This window comes from Salmo salar, chromosome ssa22 (assembly GCF_905237065.1).
Source record: "Salmo salar chromosome ssa22, Ssal_v3.1, whole genome shotgun sequence".
Lineage (NCBI taxonomy): Eukaryota > Metazoa > Chordata > Actinopteri > Salmoniformes > Salmonidae > Salmo > Salmo salar.
In genome coordinates, this window is record NC_059463.1 from 31,278,172 (window position 1) to 31,297,221 (window position 19,050).

Consider the following 19,050-nt stretch of genomic DNA (forward strand, 5'->3'; position numbering starts at 1 on the left):
TAGTATTCTCCAGTACATTACACAATTCTATAGTAATCAGTACACAATTGAGGGATACTACAGTGTTTGGGTATAGAATTCTCCAGTATATTACAACATTCTATAGTAAGCACTACATGATCGAGAGGGATATTACAGTGTGTAGTATAGTATTCTCCAGTATACTACACAATTCTAAAGTAAACACTACACGACCGAGGGATACTACAGTTTAGAATTCTACAGCATACTACAGAATTCCATAGTAAGTACTTTAATATTCTATAGTAAACTATAGTATTTTTTGATGTGGGAGGTTAACTATGGATAAATTCATGAATACTTTGCACCAGTGCAAACAGAGTGAGAATACACTCAGAGCCCAGTGATGCTGCTAAACTATTTCTACGCCAACCCCTCACTGAGGTGACGTCAGCTCTGACTCACCAGGAGAAATCATTCAGATTCACTGAGAGACGAAACAGGGATCAACGGTCAACTTAATATCGCACACATCCATTGTAGACAATAATACACATCAGTGCTAAAGTCGATGGAGAAAAAGCCTTCAAAAAACAATTCTGAACTCACAAAGCACGTTTCCATCCACAGTTTTTATGCAAATAAAGTCATACTGTATAAAAAGAAATCACGACATCCGTGATGGAAACAGGAAGCTTTGGTACAAAATCTATAGGTGCCGACAGATACACTTGTTTGTTCGACATGCAGGGGATTTTTTTGTGTCGGTAAAATGTATTCTGCGAGAAATGGCAGTGGAAACGCTTTTATGCGCAAATATTCATATAATAACCATCATATTGAATTAAACTTGGATTTACGCAATGATATGGTGTGTGATCCTTCCACTACGACTTGGGAAACCATGCAATTTCTTAGGCTACAGATGAAATAACTTATGATGAACGTCACAGGGTGGTGAGAGAGTACATTGATCTTGATGATCCATTCCAATAAATAGAGGGTCTGATTCGGGTGACATGATGATCAATGCTTGACTGCCGTTTGACAAATAAAATATTCTCGCTCTTATCCATAATAATCTCATCATGTAGACTAGCCTACCCACACAGCCTACCTGCACTGTATGCTGTTGGCAAAATCAGGCACATTTGCTATTTAAACGCAACAGTTTGTGACAAAACTATTGGTAGAGCTGAAAATGCGATGGAAACACATTGAACTTTATATTTTTTATTCGGTAAATGAAAAATAACATTGTGTGCACTACGTCATCACTCACTGATTTCTATCCGTAACAAATCCGTTTGATGAAAACACCACTGGTGGGAAAATGCGCATATTTTCTTTATGCAGATTTTAGAATATTAGCATTAAAATCTGTCAAAAATTGGATAACAACCTAGCTACTGACAACAGATCAATGGAGGAAGCGTACCAGTCAGACATGACTTACTGTAAGTTGAATGCATCTCATCGATTTGCCCCAGACTTTGGTTGTTAGAGAAGACCATAGCCTGCAACACAATTGGACAACAAAAAGACCATGTAAAGTGATCATTTGAACTTCAAGAACACACTCGACCAGGTTGTTTACGAGGGACAACACCTTTTATTGGACATACTGCCATGTTGGGAACAACAGAAACTATCCGGTGGTCCTGTGGCGCTAGTCAATGATGCTTTGATCCTGTTTTGGTACGTACACTTTTGGTTTTCCCCTGCAGTTGGTTCCTGGCCCTCTCGTTGGCCTCCACTTCTTTGGCGATGTCTTTGGCTATTGAAAGAAGATGAACAGAGACCTTTATGACCCTCTGGATCACAGACATGGCTTGTTTATGTGAACTGTTGTTTTTACCACATTAAGGTATATGACCCAGAGACTGAGGAAATGAAGTATCCCCAGAGATGCACATTAACTATCAAGTAGTTACATTTTTCTGGGAGATTTGTACACACACGTCTTCTGGCCATTTCATGTCGATTAGTCTGAGCAGGTACTGTTGGATTAGAGAACCTGTCCACCGAGGTAAAATATATTAAGTAGTGTGTTGTTAATAGCCTTTATCCTCTGACATGCCCAACTACTGACTGGATAGTACAGGCCAAGAGCTAGGTCTAGGAGGACATGCCATTATACACCGAGCATGATCATGTATCAAGGTCACTCACTGACATTCTTAGAGCATGTACAAGTACTGTAATAAACACCCTCAAGACATCACAGAAGCATGGCAAAAGTCAAGGCAAAAAAAAATATTTGAGCTCTAGCAAGTATTTTAAGTCTTGATAAGAGTAGACTCTCAAATCATGTGCTAGGCTCAAAGCATACCTTGGTGTTTCATTCAAACACTGCTTCCCATCAGAGATGACTATTCTGTTGTACTGAACCTCTGACCGTTCCATGCAGAGGCAGATTCTGTGTCATCATGGGGAAATACTAACTCAGAGAGGACTTGGCAGGGCTGTGACATGGTCTGCAGTGCTCTCCCCAAACACAGTCGTCAGTGGGCCTGGCTCTGTACACACCACACTGGGCTGCTGTAAATTACCTCCGCTACACGCGCACGCACACATATTGGAACTAGCAGGTGTGATTTCACATTTGTCTTGTAAAGGTTCGTCAATCGTGAATGATAGCTTGGAGTCAAAAATGGCCAAAACATTTATAGAACGATGGCTTTGAATGGAGGAAACTACATTTATGGTGGTCAGAAGACTGCTTTGAAATTAAAAGCAGATTTGTATCATCAGCCAAGGTTGACGCCCTGTCATCGTCATTTTTCACACAGTGAAAATGGCGCTCTTACCTGATTTCGGTTCGAGGGCGTCGCACTGGGCATTGTAGAAGAGTACAAAGTCCTGGTGCCTCCTGACTAGCTGGTCTCTGGTGCCCTGGGCAGAGAGGTGGCACTCCTTCAGCCTCTTCTTCAGCTCCTGCATGGACAGCAGAGTGTATACCAGCTTCCTCATCGGCTTCCTCTCGGCACCTAGGGAGCTGTGCCATATGAAGCCATAGAGAAGATCAGTTTACAACTTGTTATAACATGGTCATTAGACTATTATTCATTCCATGATGAACTACAGTGAGGAAGTGTTGTTATTGCAGCACTCGGACCTCTGGCTGGCCCAATAAGAGTCCATCATAGGGAGGGCACCACAGAAGAAGACAACATAAATTTAATGTCCATAGTTAACCTTCGAATCCATATAAACTAGTGACCCACAGTGTTTGTCATTTTACCCTGATGAAGACAGCTTGTCTGTCGAAACAACGGTTATTAAATTATAGCATCTGAGCTCCTAGAGTGTGAGGCTCTCCTTTTCTTTATTATGGTTAACCTAAGGCCTGATATGCAGGGCGGAGCGAGGCTCTGTAATGAAACTATATTAGAGGCCGGGAGTCACTGCGCTACCACTTGTAAGAACAGACACATATTTGGAGCCAGACATCTTGGCAGCAGTATATGGTATAAAGCTCTTCGCTATCGCTTACCCAGTGGTGTAAAGTACTTAAGCAAAAATACTTCAAAGTACTACTTAAGATGTTTTTTGGGGTCTCTGTACATTATTTATATTTTTGACAACTTTTACTTCACTACATTCCTAAAGAAAATAATGTACTTTTTACTCATACATTTTCCCTGACATCCAAAAGTACAGGTTACATTTCGAATGCTTAGCAGGACAGGAAAACGGTCCAACTCACACTTATCAAGAGAACATCCCTGGTAATCCTTACTGCCTCTGATCTGGCGGAAACCCTAAACACAAATGCTGATTTTGTAAATGATGTCTGAGTGTTGGAGTGTGACCCTGGCTATCCGTAAATAAAATGTAAAAAATACAATTGTGCCATCTGGTTTGCGTAATATAAGGAAGGTGAAATTAGTTATTGTTTTACTTTGATAGTTAAGTATTTTTTTGCAATTACATTTACTTTTGATACTTAAGTATATTTCAAACCAAATACTTTTACTAAGTAAGATTTTACTGGGTGACTTTCACTTTTACTCAAGTTTGACAATTGGGTTTTTCCACTACTGCGCTGACCACCCACATTAGGCTAATAAATATATTGGGGTTTTATCTGGGCTTTCTAAGTAATTCTGTTTCAGTTCTGTTGTTGTTCCCCTTTCCTACTAACCATTATGTGAAGTATACTTTCAAATCTCTGCTTTCAGATAGAAAGTCCATGAGGAGGATTCAGGACAGGACAAGGTTCTGACCACATGGCATCTCATCACCAAGACGCAGTGCCTGTATTTATATGAGTACAGTAGCATTGAAAACTCATCACCAGCTCCTATTCAGAGCTGAGTGGCAGGTCAAATGTGTTGAAGAGTATAGGAACTTGTGTAATCCATCACTCTGACATCAAGGTCACGAATCAAGGGTTCCGTGCTGTCATGTACACTTTGCCCGTTTATGATGGAGAATCAAATAGCTCAGAACTATATTTATCCTACTGTGGAACCTTCCATTAGATTTCTACAGAAATAAACATTTCCAGGTTGACTTCAAATTTGAAGGTAGAGTAGACAGTACTTTCAGCAGAGGAAGGGATATTACATCTCCCCAAACATAAATCTAAACAAAATATACAACACAAATACATGTTAAAATAAATCAAAACATAAGTCACATACCTGACCTAGTGCTAGCTTTACATCAAAGTTAATAGAACATTCTAGGGGAATTCTAAGGGACACTTTTTTGAAGTTTCAGCTTAGTTTGGATGTCATCAGTGTCAAGGATGTCTAAAATAAGTAGAAACGTCAAAAAAGTGAACTCTTGAACCCCTGTGAGATGTGTGTTCAATGGTACCTCCTAAGGCTCTCCTTCTTTTCCCCTTGGGTCAGACAGCTGTCCAGGTGCTTGTTGATGAACTGTTCAAGGATGCCCACAGAACACACAGGACACTCCACTGCAAAACACACACAGCAGGATTTATAGACAAACACACATATAGAAAAGGAGAAACACATTGTGAAGTGGCCAGAGTTCCATGCAGCATTGAAATCATCCATCATTTTTAAGGGATAATCCAGTACTTGTGAATGCTTTTTAGCCAGTAGTTCTGAAGGTAGTGCTCAACACCCAAAAGTGGTCCAAAAAGTGGTCCCCTACTACATCACATATGTCCAGATACAGTACCAGTCAAAAGTTTGGACACACCTACTCATTCCTGGGTTTCACTTTATTTTTACTATTTTCTACATTGTGCAATAACACATTTGGAATCATGAAGTAACCAAAAAAAGTGTTAAACCAAAACATATTTTATATTTGAGATTCTTTAAAGTAGCCACCCTTTGCCTTGATGACAGCTTTACACACTCTTGGCATTCTCTCAACCAGCTTCATGAGGTAGTCACCTGGAATGCATTTAAATTAACAGGTGTGCCTTGTTCAAAGTTAATTTGTGGAATTTCTTTCCTTCTTAATGTGTTTGAGCAGATCAGTTGTGTTGTGACAAGGTAGGGGGGTATACAGAAGATGGGCCTATTTGGTAAAAGACCAATTCCATATTATGACAAGAACAGGTCAAATAAGCAAAGAGAAATGACAGTCCATCATTACTTTAAAACATGAAGGTCAGTCAATACAGAACATTTCAAAAACCTTAAAAGTATCTTCAAGGCAGTTGCAAAAACCATCAAGCGCTATGATGAAACTGGCTCTCATGAGGACCGCCACAGGAAAGGAAGACCCAGAGTTAACTCTGCTGCAGAGGATATGTGCATTAGAGTTACCAGCCTCAGATTGCAGCCCAAATAAAATGCTTCACAGAGTTCAAGTAACCGACACATCTCAACATCAACTGTTCAGAGGAGACTGCGTGAATCAGGCCTTCATGGTCGAATTGCTGCAAAGAAACCACTACTAAAAGGACACCAATAAGAAGAAGAGATTTGCTTGGGCCAATAAACACGAGAAATGGACATTAGACTGGTGGACATCTGTCCTTTGGTCTAATGAGTTCAAATTTGAGATTTTTGGTTCCAACCCGCATTGTTTTTCTGAGACGCTGAGTAGGTGAACGGATGATTTCCGCATGTGTGGTTCCCACTGTGAAGCATGGAGGAGGATGTGTGTGAGTGCTTTGCTGGTGACACTGTCGGTGATTTATTTAGAATTCAAGGCACACTTAACCAGCACAGCTACCACAGCATTCTGCAGTGAAACGCCATCCCATCTGGTTAGCGCTTAGTGGGACTATCAGTTGTTTTTCAACAGGACAATGACCAAAAACTCCTCCAGGCTGTGTAAGGGCTTTTTGACCAAGAAGGAGAGTGATGGAGTGCTGCATCAGATGACCTGGCCTTCACTATCACCCAAATGTCTTCACTATTATTCTACAATATAGAAAATAGTAAATATAAAGAAAAACCCTTGAATGAGTAGGTGTGTCCAAACTTTTGACTGGTACTGTATGTGCATCATGTCATTGCTCTCTCGCTCTGCTGTGTGTGTGCATCTTGCTAGCTGTCACTCAGAAGGTGAGGGGCTGAAGCTCATTGGATAGAACTCAAATTGCTAGGGGGCTGTCCCACATGGGGGAAAAATGTAAGAAAAATAGCGCAGCACAGCTTCCAGAAAAACAGTAGCTTTCAATCTAGGGATTCTGTGGTTAATTGAGGTAAAACAGTAATTCTGCTCATAGATTATGCATGTATGAACTACACATCCAGCTCAAACTGGGAGGTTTAAGAAATACTTAGTAGTCGCCAAAGGTCCTGAGCATGTCTTTAATGGACAAGAATATCCTATACAACTAGTAATATGAAAAACAGTACAACCAACATTGCTTTCTCTATGGAGGGCATTTCCATTTTAAGCATAGGCCCATACTGTATGCATTAGAAACACTATGTTTTGGCAGCCAAGTCTCTCATATTCAAAATGTTCCAATGGAAAATAGAATTAGTGTCTTCACACACACCGAATAATTCCTGGAGACAGTCAGTCAGCAGGCAGGCCTTACCTTTAACTAGAGGCTCCAGGTCCTGTGATGAGGACTGTGAATCAGCCAGGGACAACAGCCCTGTCATGGAGAAGTCAATCTTCTCCATCTTCACAGACACCAGCATCTGGGCCGGTATGTCCTCAATGGGCTCTTCCTTCCCAGAGACCTGATGATCAGGGTCTACTTTCACAGTCTGTGTCGGACAGGGGCTCTCCTTCACTGTTTGGCTACGTAGAGGAGTGCCAGACAGTCTCTTTCTGCAGGGAATAGGTTGCTGTGCTGGCGGGGCCTCTGTAGTGAGAGAAGTTGTGGAGGTTGTGGGGCCCTTTCGGAAAAAGTGATTGAAGATGGAGGCCTCCTTCTTGGGGCCCGTGGTCCGTCTAGGTTTTTTACACTTGACAGATGAGGCCGGGGTCTTCCGGGATATTGGAGGCGAGTCAAAATTAGCGTTTGACAACTGCTGTCTGGGATAAGAACATCACAGCTTTAGTGTGAATAAATAGTCAATCAGTCACAGCAGAGGAACAAGAGGACAAAGCTGACAAATCCTCCAGGTCTAAGTAGTCTGATAAAAATTCATTCACAATTTCACACAAATATGTACAACAACCAAAAATCACACACACACACACACGTGAAACAAACACTCACTAAAATGGCTAAACAAAAACAGTTGCATCTGTTGAGGTGCAGGATTTCTTGGAGGTCTTGTGGCCCATTGGAAAGAGTAATGTGAGCCCCTTGACAGAAACTGCACATGTCCAATTATCTTGCACTTCCCTGCGAGCAAAAAAGACTGGGCCAGTTGGCCACAATCTTGGAAATGTGGAAAGCAAACAAATACAGCTGGTGCCTGGTAGCTACAGAGCCATTACTGGGCCATAAAGTGGAATCAATGAGGTGTGCAATGCTCTGCTTTCCATATTGAAACCATTTTATTTGTCTTCGCTCTGAGCATTAGAGCAGGTCACAACACACTCCTGCACACAGGGCAGCCAGCACCCTCACAGCACACACTATGCGGAGCAGAAAAAGCCATAAATCCCCCACTAGGACTGCTCACAGTACCATACCCCTAAGTTAAATACAATAGGGTTAGAGCCTTGGGCAAGTAACTACTTCAAATCCCCAAGCCAACGAGATAAAAAAAAAAATCTGTCAATCTGGCCTTGAGCAAGGCACTTAACCCCAATTGCATCCCCGGTCGCAGCCAAATATGGCTGATCCCATGCTGTGACCCAACTCTCAGGCATGGGAGGGAGTGGGATATGCAAAAGAATGAATGTCCATTTCACCACACACTGTCCAGGTTATTAGCACCCACTATTTGGCTTCACTCCAGAGACTACAGTATGTGAGATAACCAGCAGGGTCAAGGACACATTTAGACACCTTTCAGAAGCAGGGGAAAGCATACACTAACAATAAGCAGCAGTAGACTGGCCATACAGACAATGCACAGACCAAAGACTGAATAAATTGAAGTAGCAAAGTGTTGAAACATAGCCTTTATAGTACCAAAGAAGGTCATGTTGAATACATCCTTTAGACAGGACTGTGTCATGGTGGTTAAATAACTGCTTGCTAACATGTTATTTTAATGGATGGTATCTTACATTTCTTTGAAGAATTCCAACATTTAGGCCTAGGCTAATGCAATAGTTTAATAGAGGCTGACAGTAAGGCTAAGTATTGACACACATGTAAAGCTTTTTTCTAATTATGTTAGTTTTATCATGTACCCCATTAAAGTCAAAGCAGAAGCAGTACTGTTGTGTAAAATGTAATGGTTACAATATCAATTTCAGTGATACTGAGCCCAACATTACTTGGTAGATATCAGATCAAAGTCAGATTTAGCAAAGTCCCATCCCTATTCAATAGTAGAAATGCCTCTCCATTAGAGGTCGACCGATTAAATCGGAATGGCCGATTAATTAGGGCCGATTTCAAGTTTTCATAACAATCAGTATTATTGGACACCGATTTGCCTATTTTTTATTTATTTATTATAATATTTTTTAACTAGGCAAGTCAGTTAAGAACACATTCTTATTTCAATGACGACCTAGGAACGGTGGGTTAACTGCCTTATTCAGGGGCAGAACGACAGATTTTTACCTTGTCAGCTTGGGGATTCAATCTTGCAACCTTACGGTTAACTAGTCCAACGCTCTAACCACCTGCTTTACATTGCACTCCACGAGGAGCCTGCCTGTTACGCGAATGCAGTAAGAAGCCAAGGTAAGTTGCTAGCTAGCATTAAACTTATCTTATAAAAAAACAATCAATCATAATCACTAGTTAAACTAGTAATATCATCAACCATGTGTAGTTATCTAGCCTGTCCTGCGTTGCATATAATCGATGCGGTGCGCATTCGCGAAAAAGGACTGTCGTTGCTCCAACGTGTACCTAACCATAAACATCAATGTCTTTCTTAAAATCGATACACAAGTATATATTTTTAAACCTGCATATTTAGTTAATATTGCCTGCTAACATGAATTTCTTTTAACTAGGGAAAATGTGTCACCTCTGCAACAGAGTCAGGGTATATGCAGCAGTTTGGGCCACCTGGCTCGTTGCGAACTAATTTGCCAGAATTTTACGTAATTATGACATAACATTGAAGGTTGTGCAATGTAACAGGAATATTTAGATTTAGGGATGCCACCCGTTAGATAAAATACAGAACGGTTCCGTATTTCACTGGAAAAATAAATGTTTTGTTTTCGAGATGATAGTTTCCGGATTCGACCATATTAATGACATAAGGCTCATATTTGTGTGTTTATTATATTATAATTAAGTCTATGATTTGATATTTGATAGAGCAGTCTGACTGAGCGGTGGTAGGCACCAGCAGGCTCGTAAGCATTCATTCTAACAGCACTTTCGTCGTTTTGCCAGCAGCCCTTCGCAATTCTTCAAGCATTGCGCTGTTTATGACTTCAAGCCTATCAACTCCCAAGATTAGGCTGGTGTAACCGATGTGAAATGGCTAGCTAGTTAGCCGGGTGCGCGCTAATAGCGTTTCAAATGTCACTCGCTCTGAGACTTGGAGTAGTTGTTCCCCTTGCTCTGCATGGGTAACGCTGCTTCGAGGGTGGCTGTTGTCGATGTGTTCCTGGTTCGAGCCCAGGTAGGAGAGAGGAGAGGGATGGAAGCTATACTGTTACACTGGCAATACTAAAGTGCCTATAAGAACATCCAATAGTCAAAGGTATATGAAATACAAATCGTATAGAGAGAAATAGTCCTATAATTCCTATAATAACTACAACCTAAAACTTCATACCTGGGAATACTGAAGACTCATGTTAAAAAGGAACCACCAGCTTTCATATGTTCTCATGTTCTGAGCAAGGAACTTAAACGTTAGCTTTTTTACATGGCACATATTGCACTTTTATTTTCTTCTCCAACACTTTGTTTTTGCATTATTTAAACCAAATTGAACATGTTTCATTATTTATTTGAGGCTAAATTGATTGTATGTATGTATTATATTAAGTTAAAATAAGTGTTCATTCAGTATTGTTGTAATTGTCATTATTACAAATAAATAAATAGGCCGATTAATCGGTACCGGCCTTTTTTGGTCCTCCAATAATCGGTATCGGCATTGAAAAACCATAATCGGTCGACCTCTACTCTCCATACAAAGAGCACAACATTGCCTGCTCCACCTAACCTCATTGAAAGATAGTTAATCAAAATGCCAATACTGGATTATGGGAGTAGATAAAAGAGCAGGCCACATAACAGGTAATGACTGCCTACTGTCTTCTAATCAGAGTTACATAATGGTGCCGGAAGGGATGGCTGCCATTTACGAGCTCCAAACCAACATCCAGAAGTGGCGCTTCTAGTGGCCGGGGACTATACTGCAGGCAAACTTAAATCCATTTTACCTAATATTTCTACCAGCATGTCACATGTGCAACCAGAGGAGAAAATAAATAAATAAATAAATAAATAAACAAAAAATAAACTCTAGACCACCTTTACTCCACACACAGACGCATACAAAGCTCATCCTCCATTTGGCAAATCTGACCATAATTCTATCCTCCTGATTCCTGCCTACAAGCAAAAATTAAAGCAGGAAGTACCAGTGACTCACTCAATACGGAAGTGGTCAGATGATGTGGATGCAACGCTACAGGACTGTTTTGCTAGCACAGACTGGAATACGTTCAGGGATTCATCCAATGGCACTGAGTAGTATACCACATCAGTCGCCAGCTTCATCAATAAGTACATCGACGATGTTGTCCCCATATTGACTGTACGTACATATCCCAAACGGAACCCATGGATTACAGGCAACATCCGCACCGAGCTAAAGGCTAGAGCTGCCGCTTTCAAGGAGCGGGACACTAATCCGAAAGCTTATCAAAAATCCCGCTATGCCCTCAGACGAACCATCAAACAGACAAAGCATCAATACAGGACTAAGATTGAATCCTACTGCACCGGCTCTGATGCTCGTAAGATGTTGCAGAGATTGAAAACTATTGCGCACTACAAAGGGAAACCAAGCCGCGAGCTGCCTAGTGTCACGAGCCTACCAGATGAGCTAAATGCCATATATACTCACTTCGAGGCAAGCAACACTAAAGCATGCATGAGAGCACCAGTTGCTCTTTAAACAGATCAACATTCACAAAGCCACGGGGCCAGACGGATTACCAGGATGTGTACTCAAAGCATGCGCAGACCAACTGGAAAGACTCTTACTTGACTCTCCCTGATTGAGTCTGTAATACCTACATGTTTCAAACAGACCACCACAGTCCCTGTGAAAAAGATAGCGAAGGTAACCTGCCTAAATGATTACCGCCCGTAGCACTCACGTCGGTAGCCATGAAGTGCTTTGAAAAGTTGTTCATGGCTCACAACACCAGCACGCCATAAACCCTAGACCCACTTCAATTCGCACACCACCCCAACAGATCCACAGATGACGTCATCTCAAATTGCACTCCACACTGTCCGTTCTCACCTGGACAAAAGGAACACCTATGTGAGAATGCAGTTCATTGAGTACAGCTCAGCATTCAACACCATAGTACCCACAAAGCCCATCACTAAATTAATGATCCTGGGACTAAACATCTCCCAATGCAACTGGATCCTTGATTTCTGACAAGCTGCCCCCAAGTGGTGTCATGACGTTGGCCTGTGGGTAAGGTTTATGACCCCCCCATAAATACCTTTCTCCCTTCCCTCTCTCTCTCTGACTCTACTGAATGACTCTTGAATAGCCTTTGTTAACCTGTTGGGGATAGGGGGCAGTATTTGCACGGCCGGATAAAAAAACTTACCCGATTTAATCTGGTTACTACTCCTGCCCAGTAACTAGAATATGCATATAATTTTTTATTTGGGTAGAAAACACCCTAAAGTTTCTAAAACTGTTTGAATGGTGTCTGTGAGTTTAACAGAACTCATATGGCAGGCCAAAACCTGAGAAGATTCCAAAGAGGAAGCGCCCTCTCTGACCATTTCTTGGCCTTCTTTGTCTCTGCTGTAACGTGACATTTTCTAAGGCTCCCATAGGTTCTCAGAAGGCGCCAGAACGTTGAATGATGACTCTGCAGTTACTGTCTGAAAAACAGTAGCGCATTTGGTAAGTGGTCGATCTGAGAACAATGAGACGGGCGCACGCATGCACGTGAAGAGTCCATTTTACTTTCTCAGTCTTTGAACGAAAACAACGACTCCCGGTCGGAATATTATCGCTACTTTACGAGAAAAATCGCATAAAAATTGATTTTAAACAGCGTTTGACATGCTTCGAAGTACGGTAATGAAATATTTAGATTTTTCTTGTCACGAAATGCGCCGGGCGCGTCACCCTTCGGATAGTGTCTTGAACGCACGAACAAAACGCCGCTATTTGGATATAACTATGGATTATTTGGAACCAAACCAACATTTGTTGTTTAAGTAGAAGTCCTGGGAGTGCATTCTGACGAAGAACAGCAAAGGTAATCATATTTTTCTTATAGTAAATCTGAGTTTGGTGAGTACCAAACTTGGTGGGTGTCAAAATAGCTAGCCTGTGATGGCCGGGCTATCTACTCAGAATATTGCAAAATGTGCTTTCACCGAAAAGCTATTTTAAAATCGGACACCGCGATTGCATAAAGGAGTTCTGTATCTATAATTCTTAAAATAATTATGTTTTTTGTGAACGTTTATCGTGAGTAATTTAGTAAATTCACCGGAAGTGTTCGGTGGGAATGCTAATCACATGCTAATGTAAAAAGCTGGTTTTTGATATAAATATGAACTTCATTGAACAAAACATGCATGTATTGTATAACATAATGTCCTAGGAGTGTCATCTGATGAAGATCATCAAAGGTTAGTGCTGCATTTAGCTGTGGTTTTGGTTTTTGTGACATTATATGCTAGCTTGAAAAATGGGTGTCTGATTATTTCTGGCTGGGTACTCTGCTGACATAATCTAATGTTTTGCTTTCGTTGTAAAGCTTTTTTGAAATCAGACAGTGTGGTTAGATTAACGAGAGTCTTGTCTTTAAAATGGTGTAAAATAGTCATATGTTTGAGAAATTGAAGTAATAGCATTTCTGAGGTATTTGAATATCGCGCCACGGGTTCCACTGGCTGTTGACTAGGGTGGTACGCAAACGTCCCACCTAGCCCAGAGAGGTTAAACATAGAGATTCTGGGAACATCAAACAAGTGGGGGGAAAGGAACCATATTTCGGTAATAGAACCAGTTGAAAATATGCGTTGGTACTTAATGTATATGATGTCTGTTCGGTGGTCATCTGAGACATTATGACTGATGACAAACTGTATCTGGGAAAGTCTACACATTATAGTTATCAGATTCACATGGAACTGTTGTGCAATTTAAAATGTTTAAATGTAAAACTATTTGTGAAAAGATTAAATGTAATTTTAGCTTCCAAATGAGAGAATTGGGTTTTCATAAGGTTAGAGCTCTGCTCAAATCAGTGGCCCGCCCGCGTGAAGAGACATGGGTTATGAACTATGAAACATCCTTCTCTCCCGCCACTATATAAGCCCTTGACGAAAATGTAACCTCCTGTTCCAAGGACGATAGTCCATACGTTAAAAAGGACTAACATGTCAACTACAGAACTAAGCCAACCTCAGCGTGAGCTTTGGTTGTGAATGGTATGAACTTTGAACTCTTATTCACTAAAGAAGTGAGACATCCTAGCCGTTGAGTTAGCAGCGGCCACTGTAAACGTGGGCTAGTAAAGGACGGACGACGATACTACAAAGTATACAATTTAGCACCAGTGACATTCTTCCGAGGACAGGAAGATCTCTGTTGGCCAACACGGCCAGCATCTACGACCAACCAACCGAAGCGCAGCTCAGAGTAAATATTTATTGCATTTTCCTTTTCCAAATGGGCGGTAATTTAGAATGCATAAGATACTGTATTTACGATAGCACAACTTCTCCCTTTGTTCCTCAGTCTTCCCGCTCTTTCACTCAAACCCAACCCCCTCCCTTTGTGTAACCAGCCGTCATGTCGGCCCGTCCACCAGGGGCGTTTTCTGTATGACATAATTTGCATTCTGTGTATATGGAATTCTGTGTGATTAGTTAGGTATTTAGTAAATAAATAATTAAACTCAATTTGTATTGCTGATTCAACTTGTTAGCCAGGGTCCGTGAAGATAACCAATAATTTACAACTTTCAGATGAGACTGAAATAAAGTGACGATTAATATTGACTGCTATTGAAATAAAATATTACTAGGTCTTTAAGAGTTTATTCGGAAGATAACAGCTCTAAAAACATTATTTCGTGGTGCCCCGACTTTCTAGTTAATTACATTTACATGATTAGCTGAAATCCAGTAATATTAATTACAGAGAAAGAATTTTATAGAATAGCATGTCATATCACTTAATCCGGCATAGCCAAAGACACAACAATACTCTGAGTTGTTCTTATGTTAGGTCCTGATCTGGCTATGTCATATGAATGTGGCCTAGACTAGATTATTTAGCAGACAAGATTTGCTTAGAACTCCTTTGAAATATTTGTATTATTTTATACTATGACTAATGCAGCTATTCTGTGTTGAGTGGTCAACAAACAGGTACTCCTATATGCTTAATTTAACGGCAGTAGAGTATAAGCACAAATGTTCCATTTGCGGGAAAACAACATTCGCAAAAGTGAAAGCAAATGCCAATATGCATGTAATGCTTTTATTATAAAGATGCATTTTTATGGTGAAAATTATCTTCCCCAAACTTGAAACTCACATTCTGCATATGTATGCCAGTTAGGCTCTACACCCGTTAAGCGGATGTGCTTAATTTTAAGAAGTTATTTGGCCACTTTAGTTTTGATTCAAACCTTATCAAAACATATAGGCCTATGGGCTGGACTATATGAGGTGTGCGACTATGATTTCAGAGTAGTGATGCAGAGTAGCATCCAGAGTAGTGATGCTAGACGGGCGGGCAGGTGCAGGCAGCGATCGGTTGAAGAGCATGCATTTAGTTTTATTTGCATTTAAGAGCAGTTGGAAGCCACGGAAGGAGAGCTGTATGGCATTGAAGCTCGTCTGGAGGTTAGTTAGCACAGTGTCCAAAGAAGGGCCAGAAGTATACAGAATGGTGTCGTCTGCGTAGAGGTGGATCAGAGAATCACCAGCAGCAAGAGCGACATCATTGATGTATACAGAGAAGAGAGTCGGCCCGAGAAATGAACCTTGTGGCACCCCCATAGAGACTGCCAGTGGTCTGGACAACAGGCCCTCCGATTTGACACACTGAACTCTATCTGAGAAGTAGTTGGTGAACCAGGCGAGGCAGTCATTTGAGAAACCAAGGCTGTTGAGTCTGCCGATAAGAATGTGGTGATTGACAGTCGAAAAGCCTTGGCCAGGTCGATGAATACGGCTGCACAGTATTGTCTCTTATCGATGGCAGTTATGATATCGTTTAGGACCTTGAGCGTGGCTGAGGTGCACCCATGACTAGCTCGGAAACCAGATTGCATAGCGGAGAAGGTACGGTGGGATTCGAAATGGTCGGTGATCTGTTTGTTAACTTGGCTTTCGAAGACCTTAGAAAGGCAGGGACATCTACTGCACCTGGTTCACAGGAAGGCCAAGAAGATCATCAAAGACCTCAGCCATCCGAGCCACGGCCTGTTCACCCCGAAGGCAGAGACAGTACAGGTGCATCAAAGCTGGGACAGAGAGACTGATAAACGCATATGTCCCGAAGCAAGCACCAGCTAGCCTTTTGCTAGCCTCGAGCTAGGCCCATATACCAGCTAAATCTAGGGCTACAAAACCTATTTTGCCAATTGGCCTGGACACTTCATTGTCGACACGGAGCGCCGCCGATCCATCACGACTGGACTGCCGACGTGATCACCCGGTGTGGTCTAAACAGGCTATTCTGTTACAATGTCGCTGAAGAACCATCGACTATCCCCGGCCCGGTAGCTTTTCTGAACGCTGTGTCCACTGCTCGCCTAGCGTAGAAGTGACTACCGAACAGCAGCACCCTGACTCATCTATTGCTGCTCATTTGACCCTATGACCACTTGGCTACACAGCTGATGCCCCCCTGGACTGTTTCAATAACACGGTACCTAATTACGTTTACCTGTCGGACCCAGCCTCGAACTCAGGTCCCGTACGTACCTAACTGACCTGCTCTGCCTATTCATCAGCACTTACCCGTTGTTGTCTTAGCTCTCCTGAACAACACCTGTGATTGCTTTATACCTCTCTCTCTCATGTCAATATGCCTTGTCTACTGCAGTCTTGGCTAGATCAAATTAGTTTATTTCACTGTAGAGCCCTCAGTCCCGCTCAACACGCCTTAGATAGCTCTTTTGTCCCACCCCACACACATGCGGAGGCGTCACCTGGCTTAACTGGTGCCTCCAGAGACGAAACCTCTCTCATCGTCACTCAACGCCTAGGTTTACCTCCACTGTACTCACATCCAACCATACCACGCCCAGAAATCCACTCCTTTTATTCTCTGTTCCCAAAGCACTATACGACCAGTTCTCATAGTCTTTAGCCGTACCCTTATCCTACTCCTCCTCTGTTCCTCTGGTGATGTAGAGGTTAACCCAGGCCCTGTAGCCCCCAGTTCCACTCCTTTTCCCCAGGCGCTATCATTTGTTGACTTCTGTAACCGTAAAAGCCTTGCTTTCATGCATGTTAACATCAGAAACCTCCTCCCTAAGTTTGTTTTATTCACTGCTTTAGCACACTCCGCCAACACTGATGTCCTAGCCATGTCTCAATCCTGGCTTAGGAAGGCCACCAAAAATTCAGAAATTTCCATCCCCAACTACAACATGGATGCAATCTACTGCAGAGATAGACCGCAGAGTTCTGTCATGCTATACAGGTCTGTGCCCAAACAGTTCGAGCTCCTACTTTTAAAAATCCACCATTCCAGAAATAAGTCTAACTGTTGCCGCTTGTTATAGACCGCCCTCAGCCCCCAGCTGTGCCCTGGACACCATATGTGAATTAATTGCCCCCATCTACCTTCAGAGTTCATACTGTTAGGTGACCTAAACTGGGATATCCTTAAACACCCCGGCCGTCCTACAATCCAAGCTAGATGTCCTCCTTATCACACAAATAATCAAGGAACCTACCAGGTACAACCCTAAAGCCGTAAACGCAGGCACCCTCATAGATATCATCCTGACCAACATGCCCTGGAAATACACCTCTGCTGTCTTCAACCAGGATCTCAGCGATCACTGCCTCATTGCCTGCGTGCGTAATGGGTCCGCGGTCAAACGACCACCCCTCATCACTGTCAAACACTCCCTAAAACACTTAAGCGAGCAGGCCTTTATAATCAACCTGGCCCGGGTATCCTGGAAGGATATTGACCTCATTCCGTCAGTAGAGGATGCCTGGTTGCTCTTTAAAAGTGCTTTCCTAACCATCTTAAATAAGCATGCCCCATTCAAATAAAATGTAGATCTAAGAACAGATATAGCCCTTGGTTCACTCCAGACTTGAATGCCCTTGACCAGCACAAAAACATCCTGTGGTGTACTGCATTAGCATCGAATAGCCCCCGCGATATGCAACTTTACAAGGAAGTTGGGAACCAATATACACAGGCAGTTAGGAAAGCAAAGGCTAGATTTTTTAAACAGAAATTTGCATCCTGTAGCACAAACTCAAAAGAGTTCTGGGACACTGTAAAGTCCATGGAGAATAAGAGCACCTCCTCCTAGCTGCCCACTGCACTGAGGATAGGTAACACCGTTACCACTGATAAATCCACGATAATCGAGAATTTCAATAAGCATTTTTCTACGGCTTGCCATGCTTTCCACCTGGCTACCCCTACCCCGGCCAACAGCTCTGCACCCCCCGCAGCAACTTGACAAGCCTCCCCCACTTCTCCTTCATCCAAATCCAGATAGCTGATGTTATGAAAGAGCTGCAAAATCTGGACCCCTACAAATCAGCCGGGCTAGACAATCTGGACCCTCTCTTTCTAAAATTATCCACCGCAATTGTTGCAACCCCTATTACTAGCCTGTTCAACCTCTCTTTCGTATCGTCTGAGATCCCTGAAGATTGGAAAGCTGCCGCGGTCATCCCCTCTTCAAAGGGGAAGACAGTCTAGACCCAAACTGTTACATACCAATATCTATCATGATCTTCTTGGCCTTCCTGTGAACCAGGTGCTGTAGATGTCCCTGCCTTTCTAAGGTCTTCGAAAGCCAAGTTAACAAACAGATCACCAACCATTTCAAATCCCACCGTACCTTCTCCGCTATGCAATCTGGTTTCCGAGCTGGTCATGGGTGCACCTCAGCCACGCTCAAGGTCCTAAACAATATCATAACAGCCATCGACAAAAGACAGTACTGTGCAGCCGTCTTCATCGACCTGGCGAAGGCTTTTCGACTGTCAATCACCACATTCTTATCGGCAGACTCAACAGCCTTGGTTTCTCAAATGACTGCCTCGCCTGGTTCACCAACTACTTCTCAGATAGAGTTCAGTGTGTCAAATCGGAGGGCCTGTTGTCCGGACCACTGGCAGTCTACGGGGGTGTCACAGGGTTCAATTCT

At 42.3% G+C, this 19,050-nt stretch overlaps 1 protein-coding gene across 5 annotated transcripts in view; it reads right to left on the minus strand.

Annotated features, from left to right (window-relative positions):
• LOC106583181 (E3 ubiquitin-protein ligase RAD18) overlaps positions 1 to 19,050 on the minus strand; it is a 97,633-nt gene that overhangs the window by 72,206 nt on the left and 6,377 nt on the right. For 3 of the 5 annotated variants that reach the window (XR_006761306.1, XM_014167080.2, XM_014167078.2), the window contains exons 5-9: positions 6,950 to 7,395; positions 4,789 to 4,888; positions 2,772 to 2,959; positions 1,668 to 1,738; positions 1,418 to 1,478 (exon numbers count right to left, since the gene is read on the minus strand). Coding sequence is in view for 2 of the 5 variants with exons in the window: in XM_014167080.2 (XP_014022555.1) it covers positions 1,418 to 1,478; positions 1,668 to 1,738; positions 2,772 to 2,959; positions 4,789 to 4,888; positions 6,950 to 7,395 (866 nt within the window). In the remaining 3 variants the exon portion in view is untranslated. Of the gene's footprint in view, positions 1 to 1,417; positions 1,479 to 1,667; positions 1,739 to 1,895; positions 1,979 to 2,771; positions 2,960 to 4,788; positions 4,889 to 6,949; positions 7,396 to 19,050 lie in introns of all 5 variants that reach the window. The other 2 variants (XR_001323457.2, XR_001323456.2) reach the window with 1 other exon arrangement.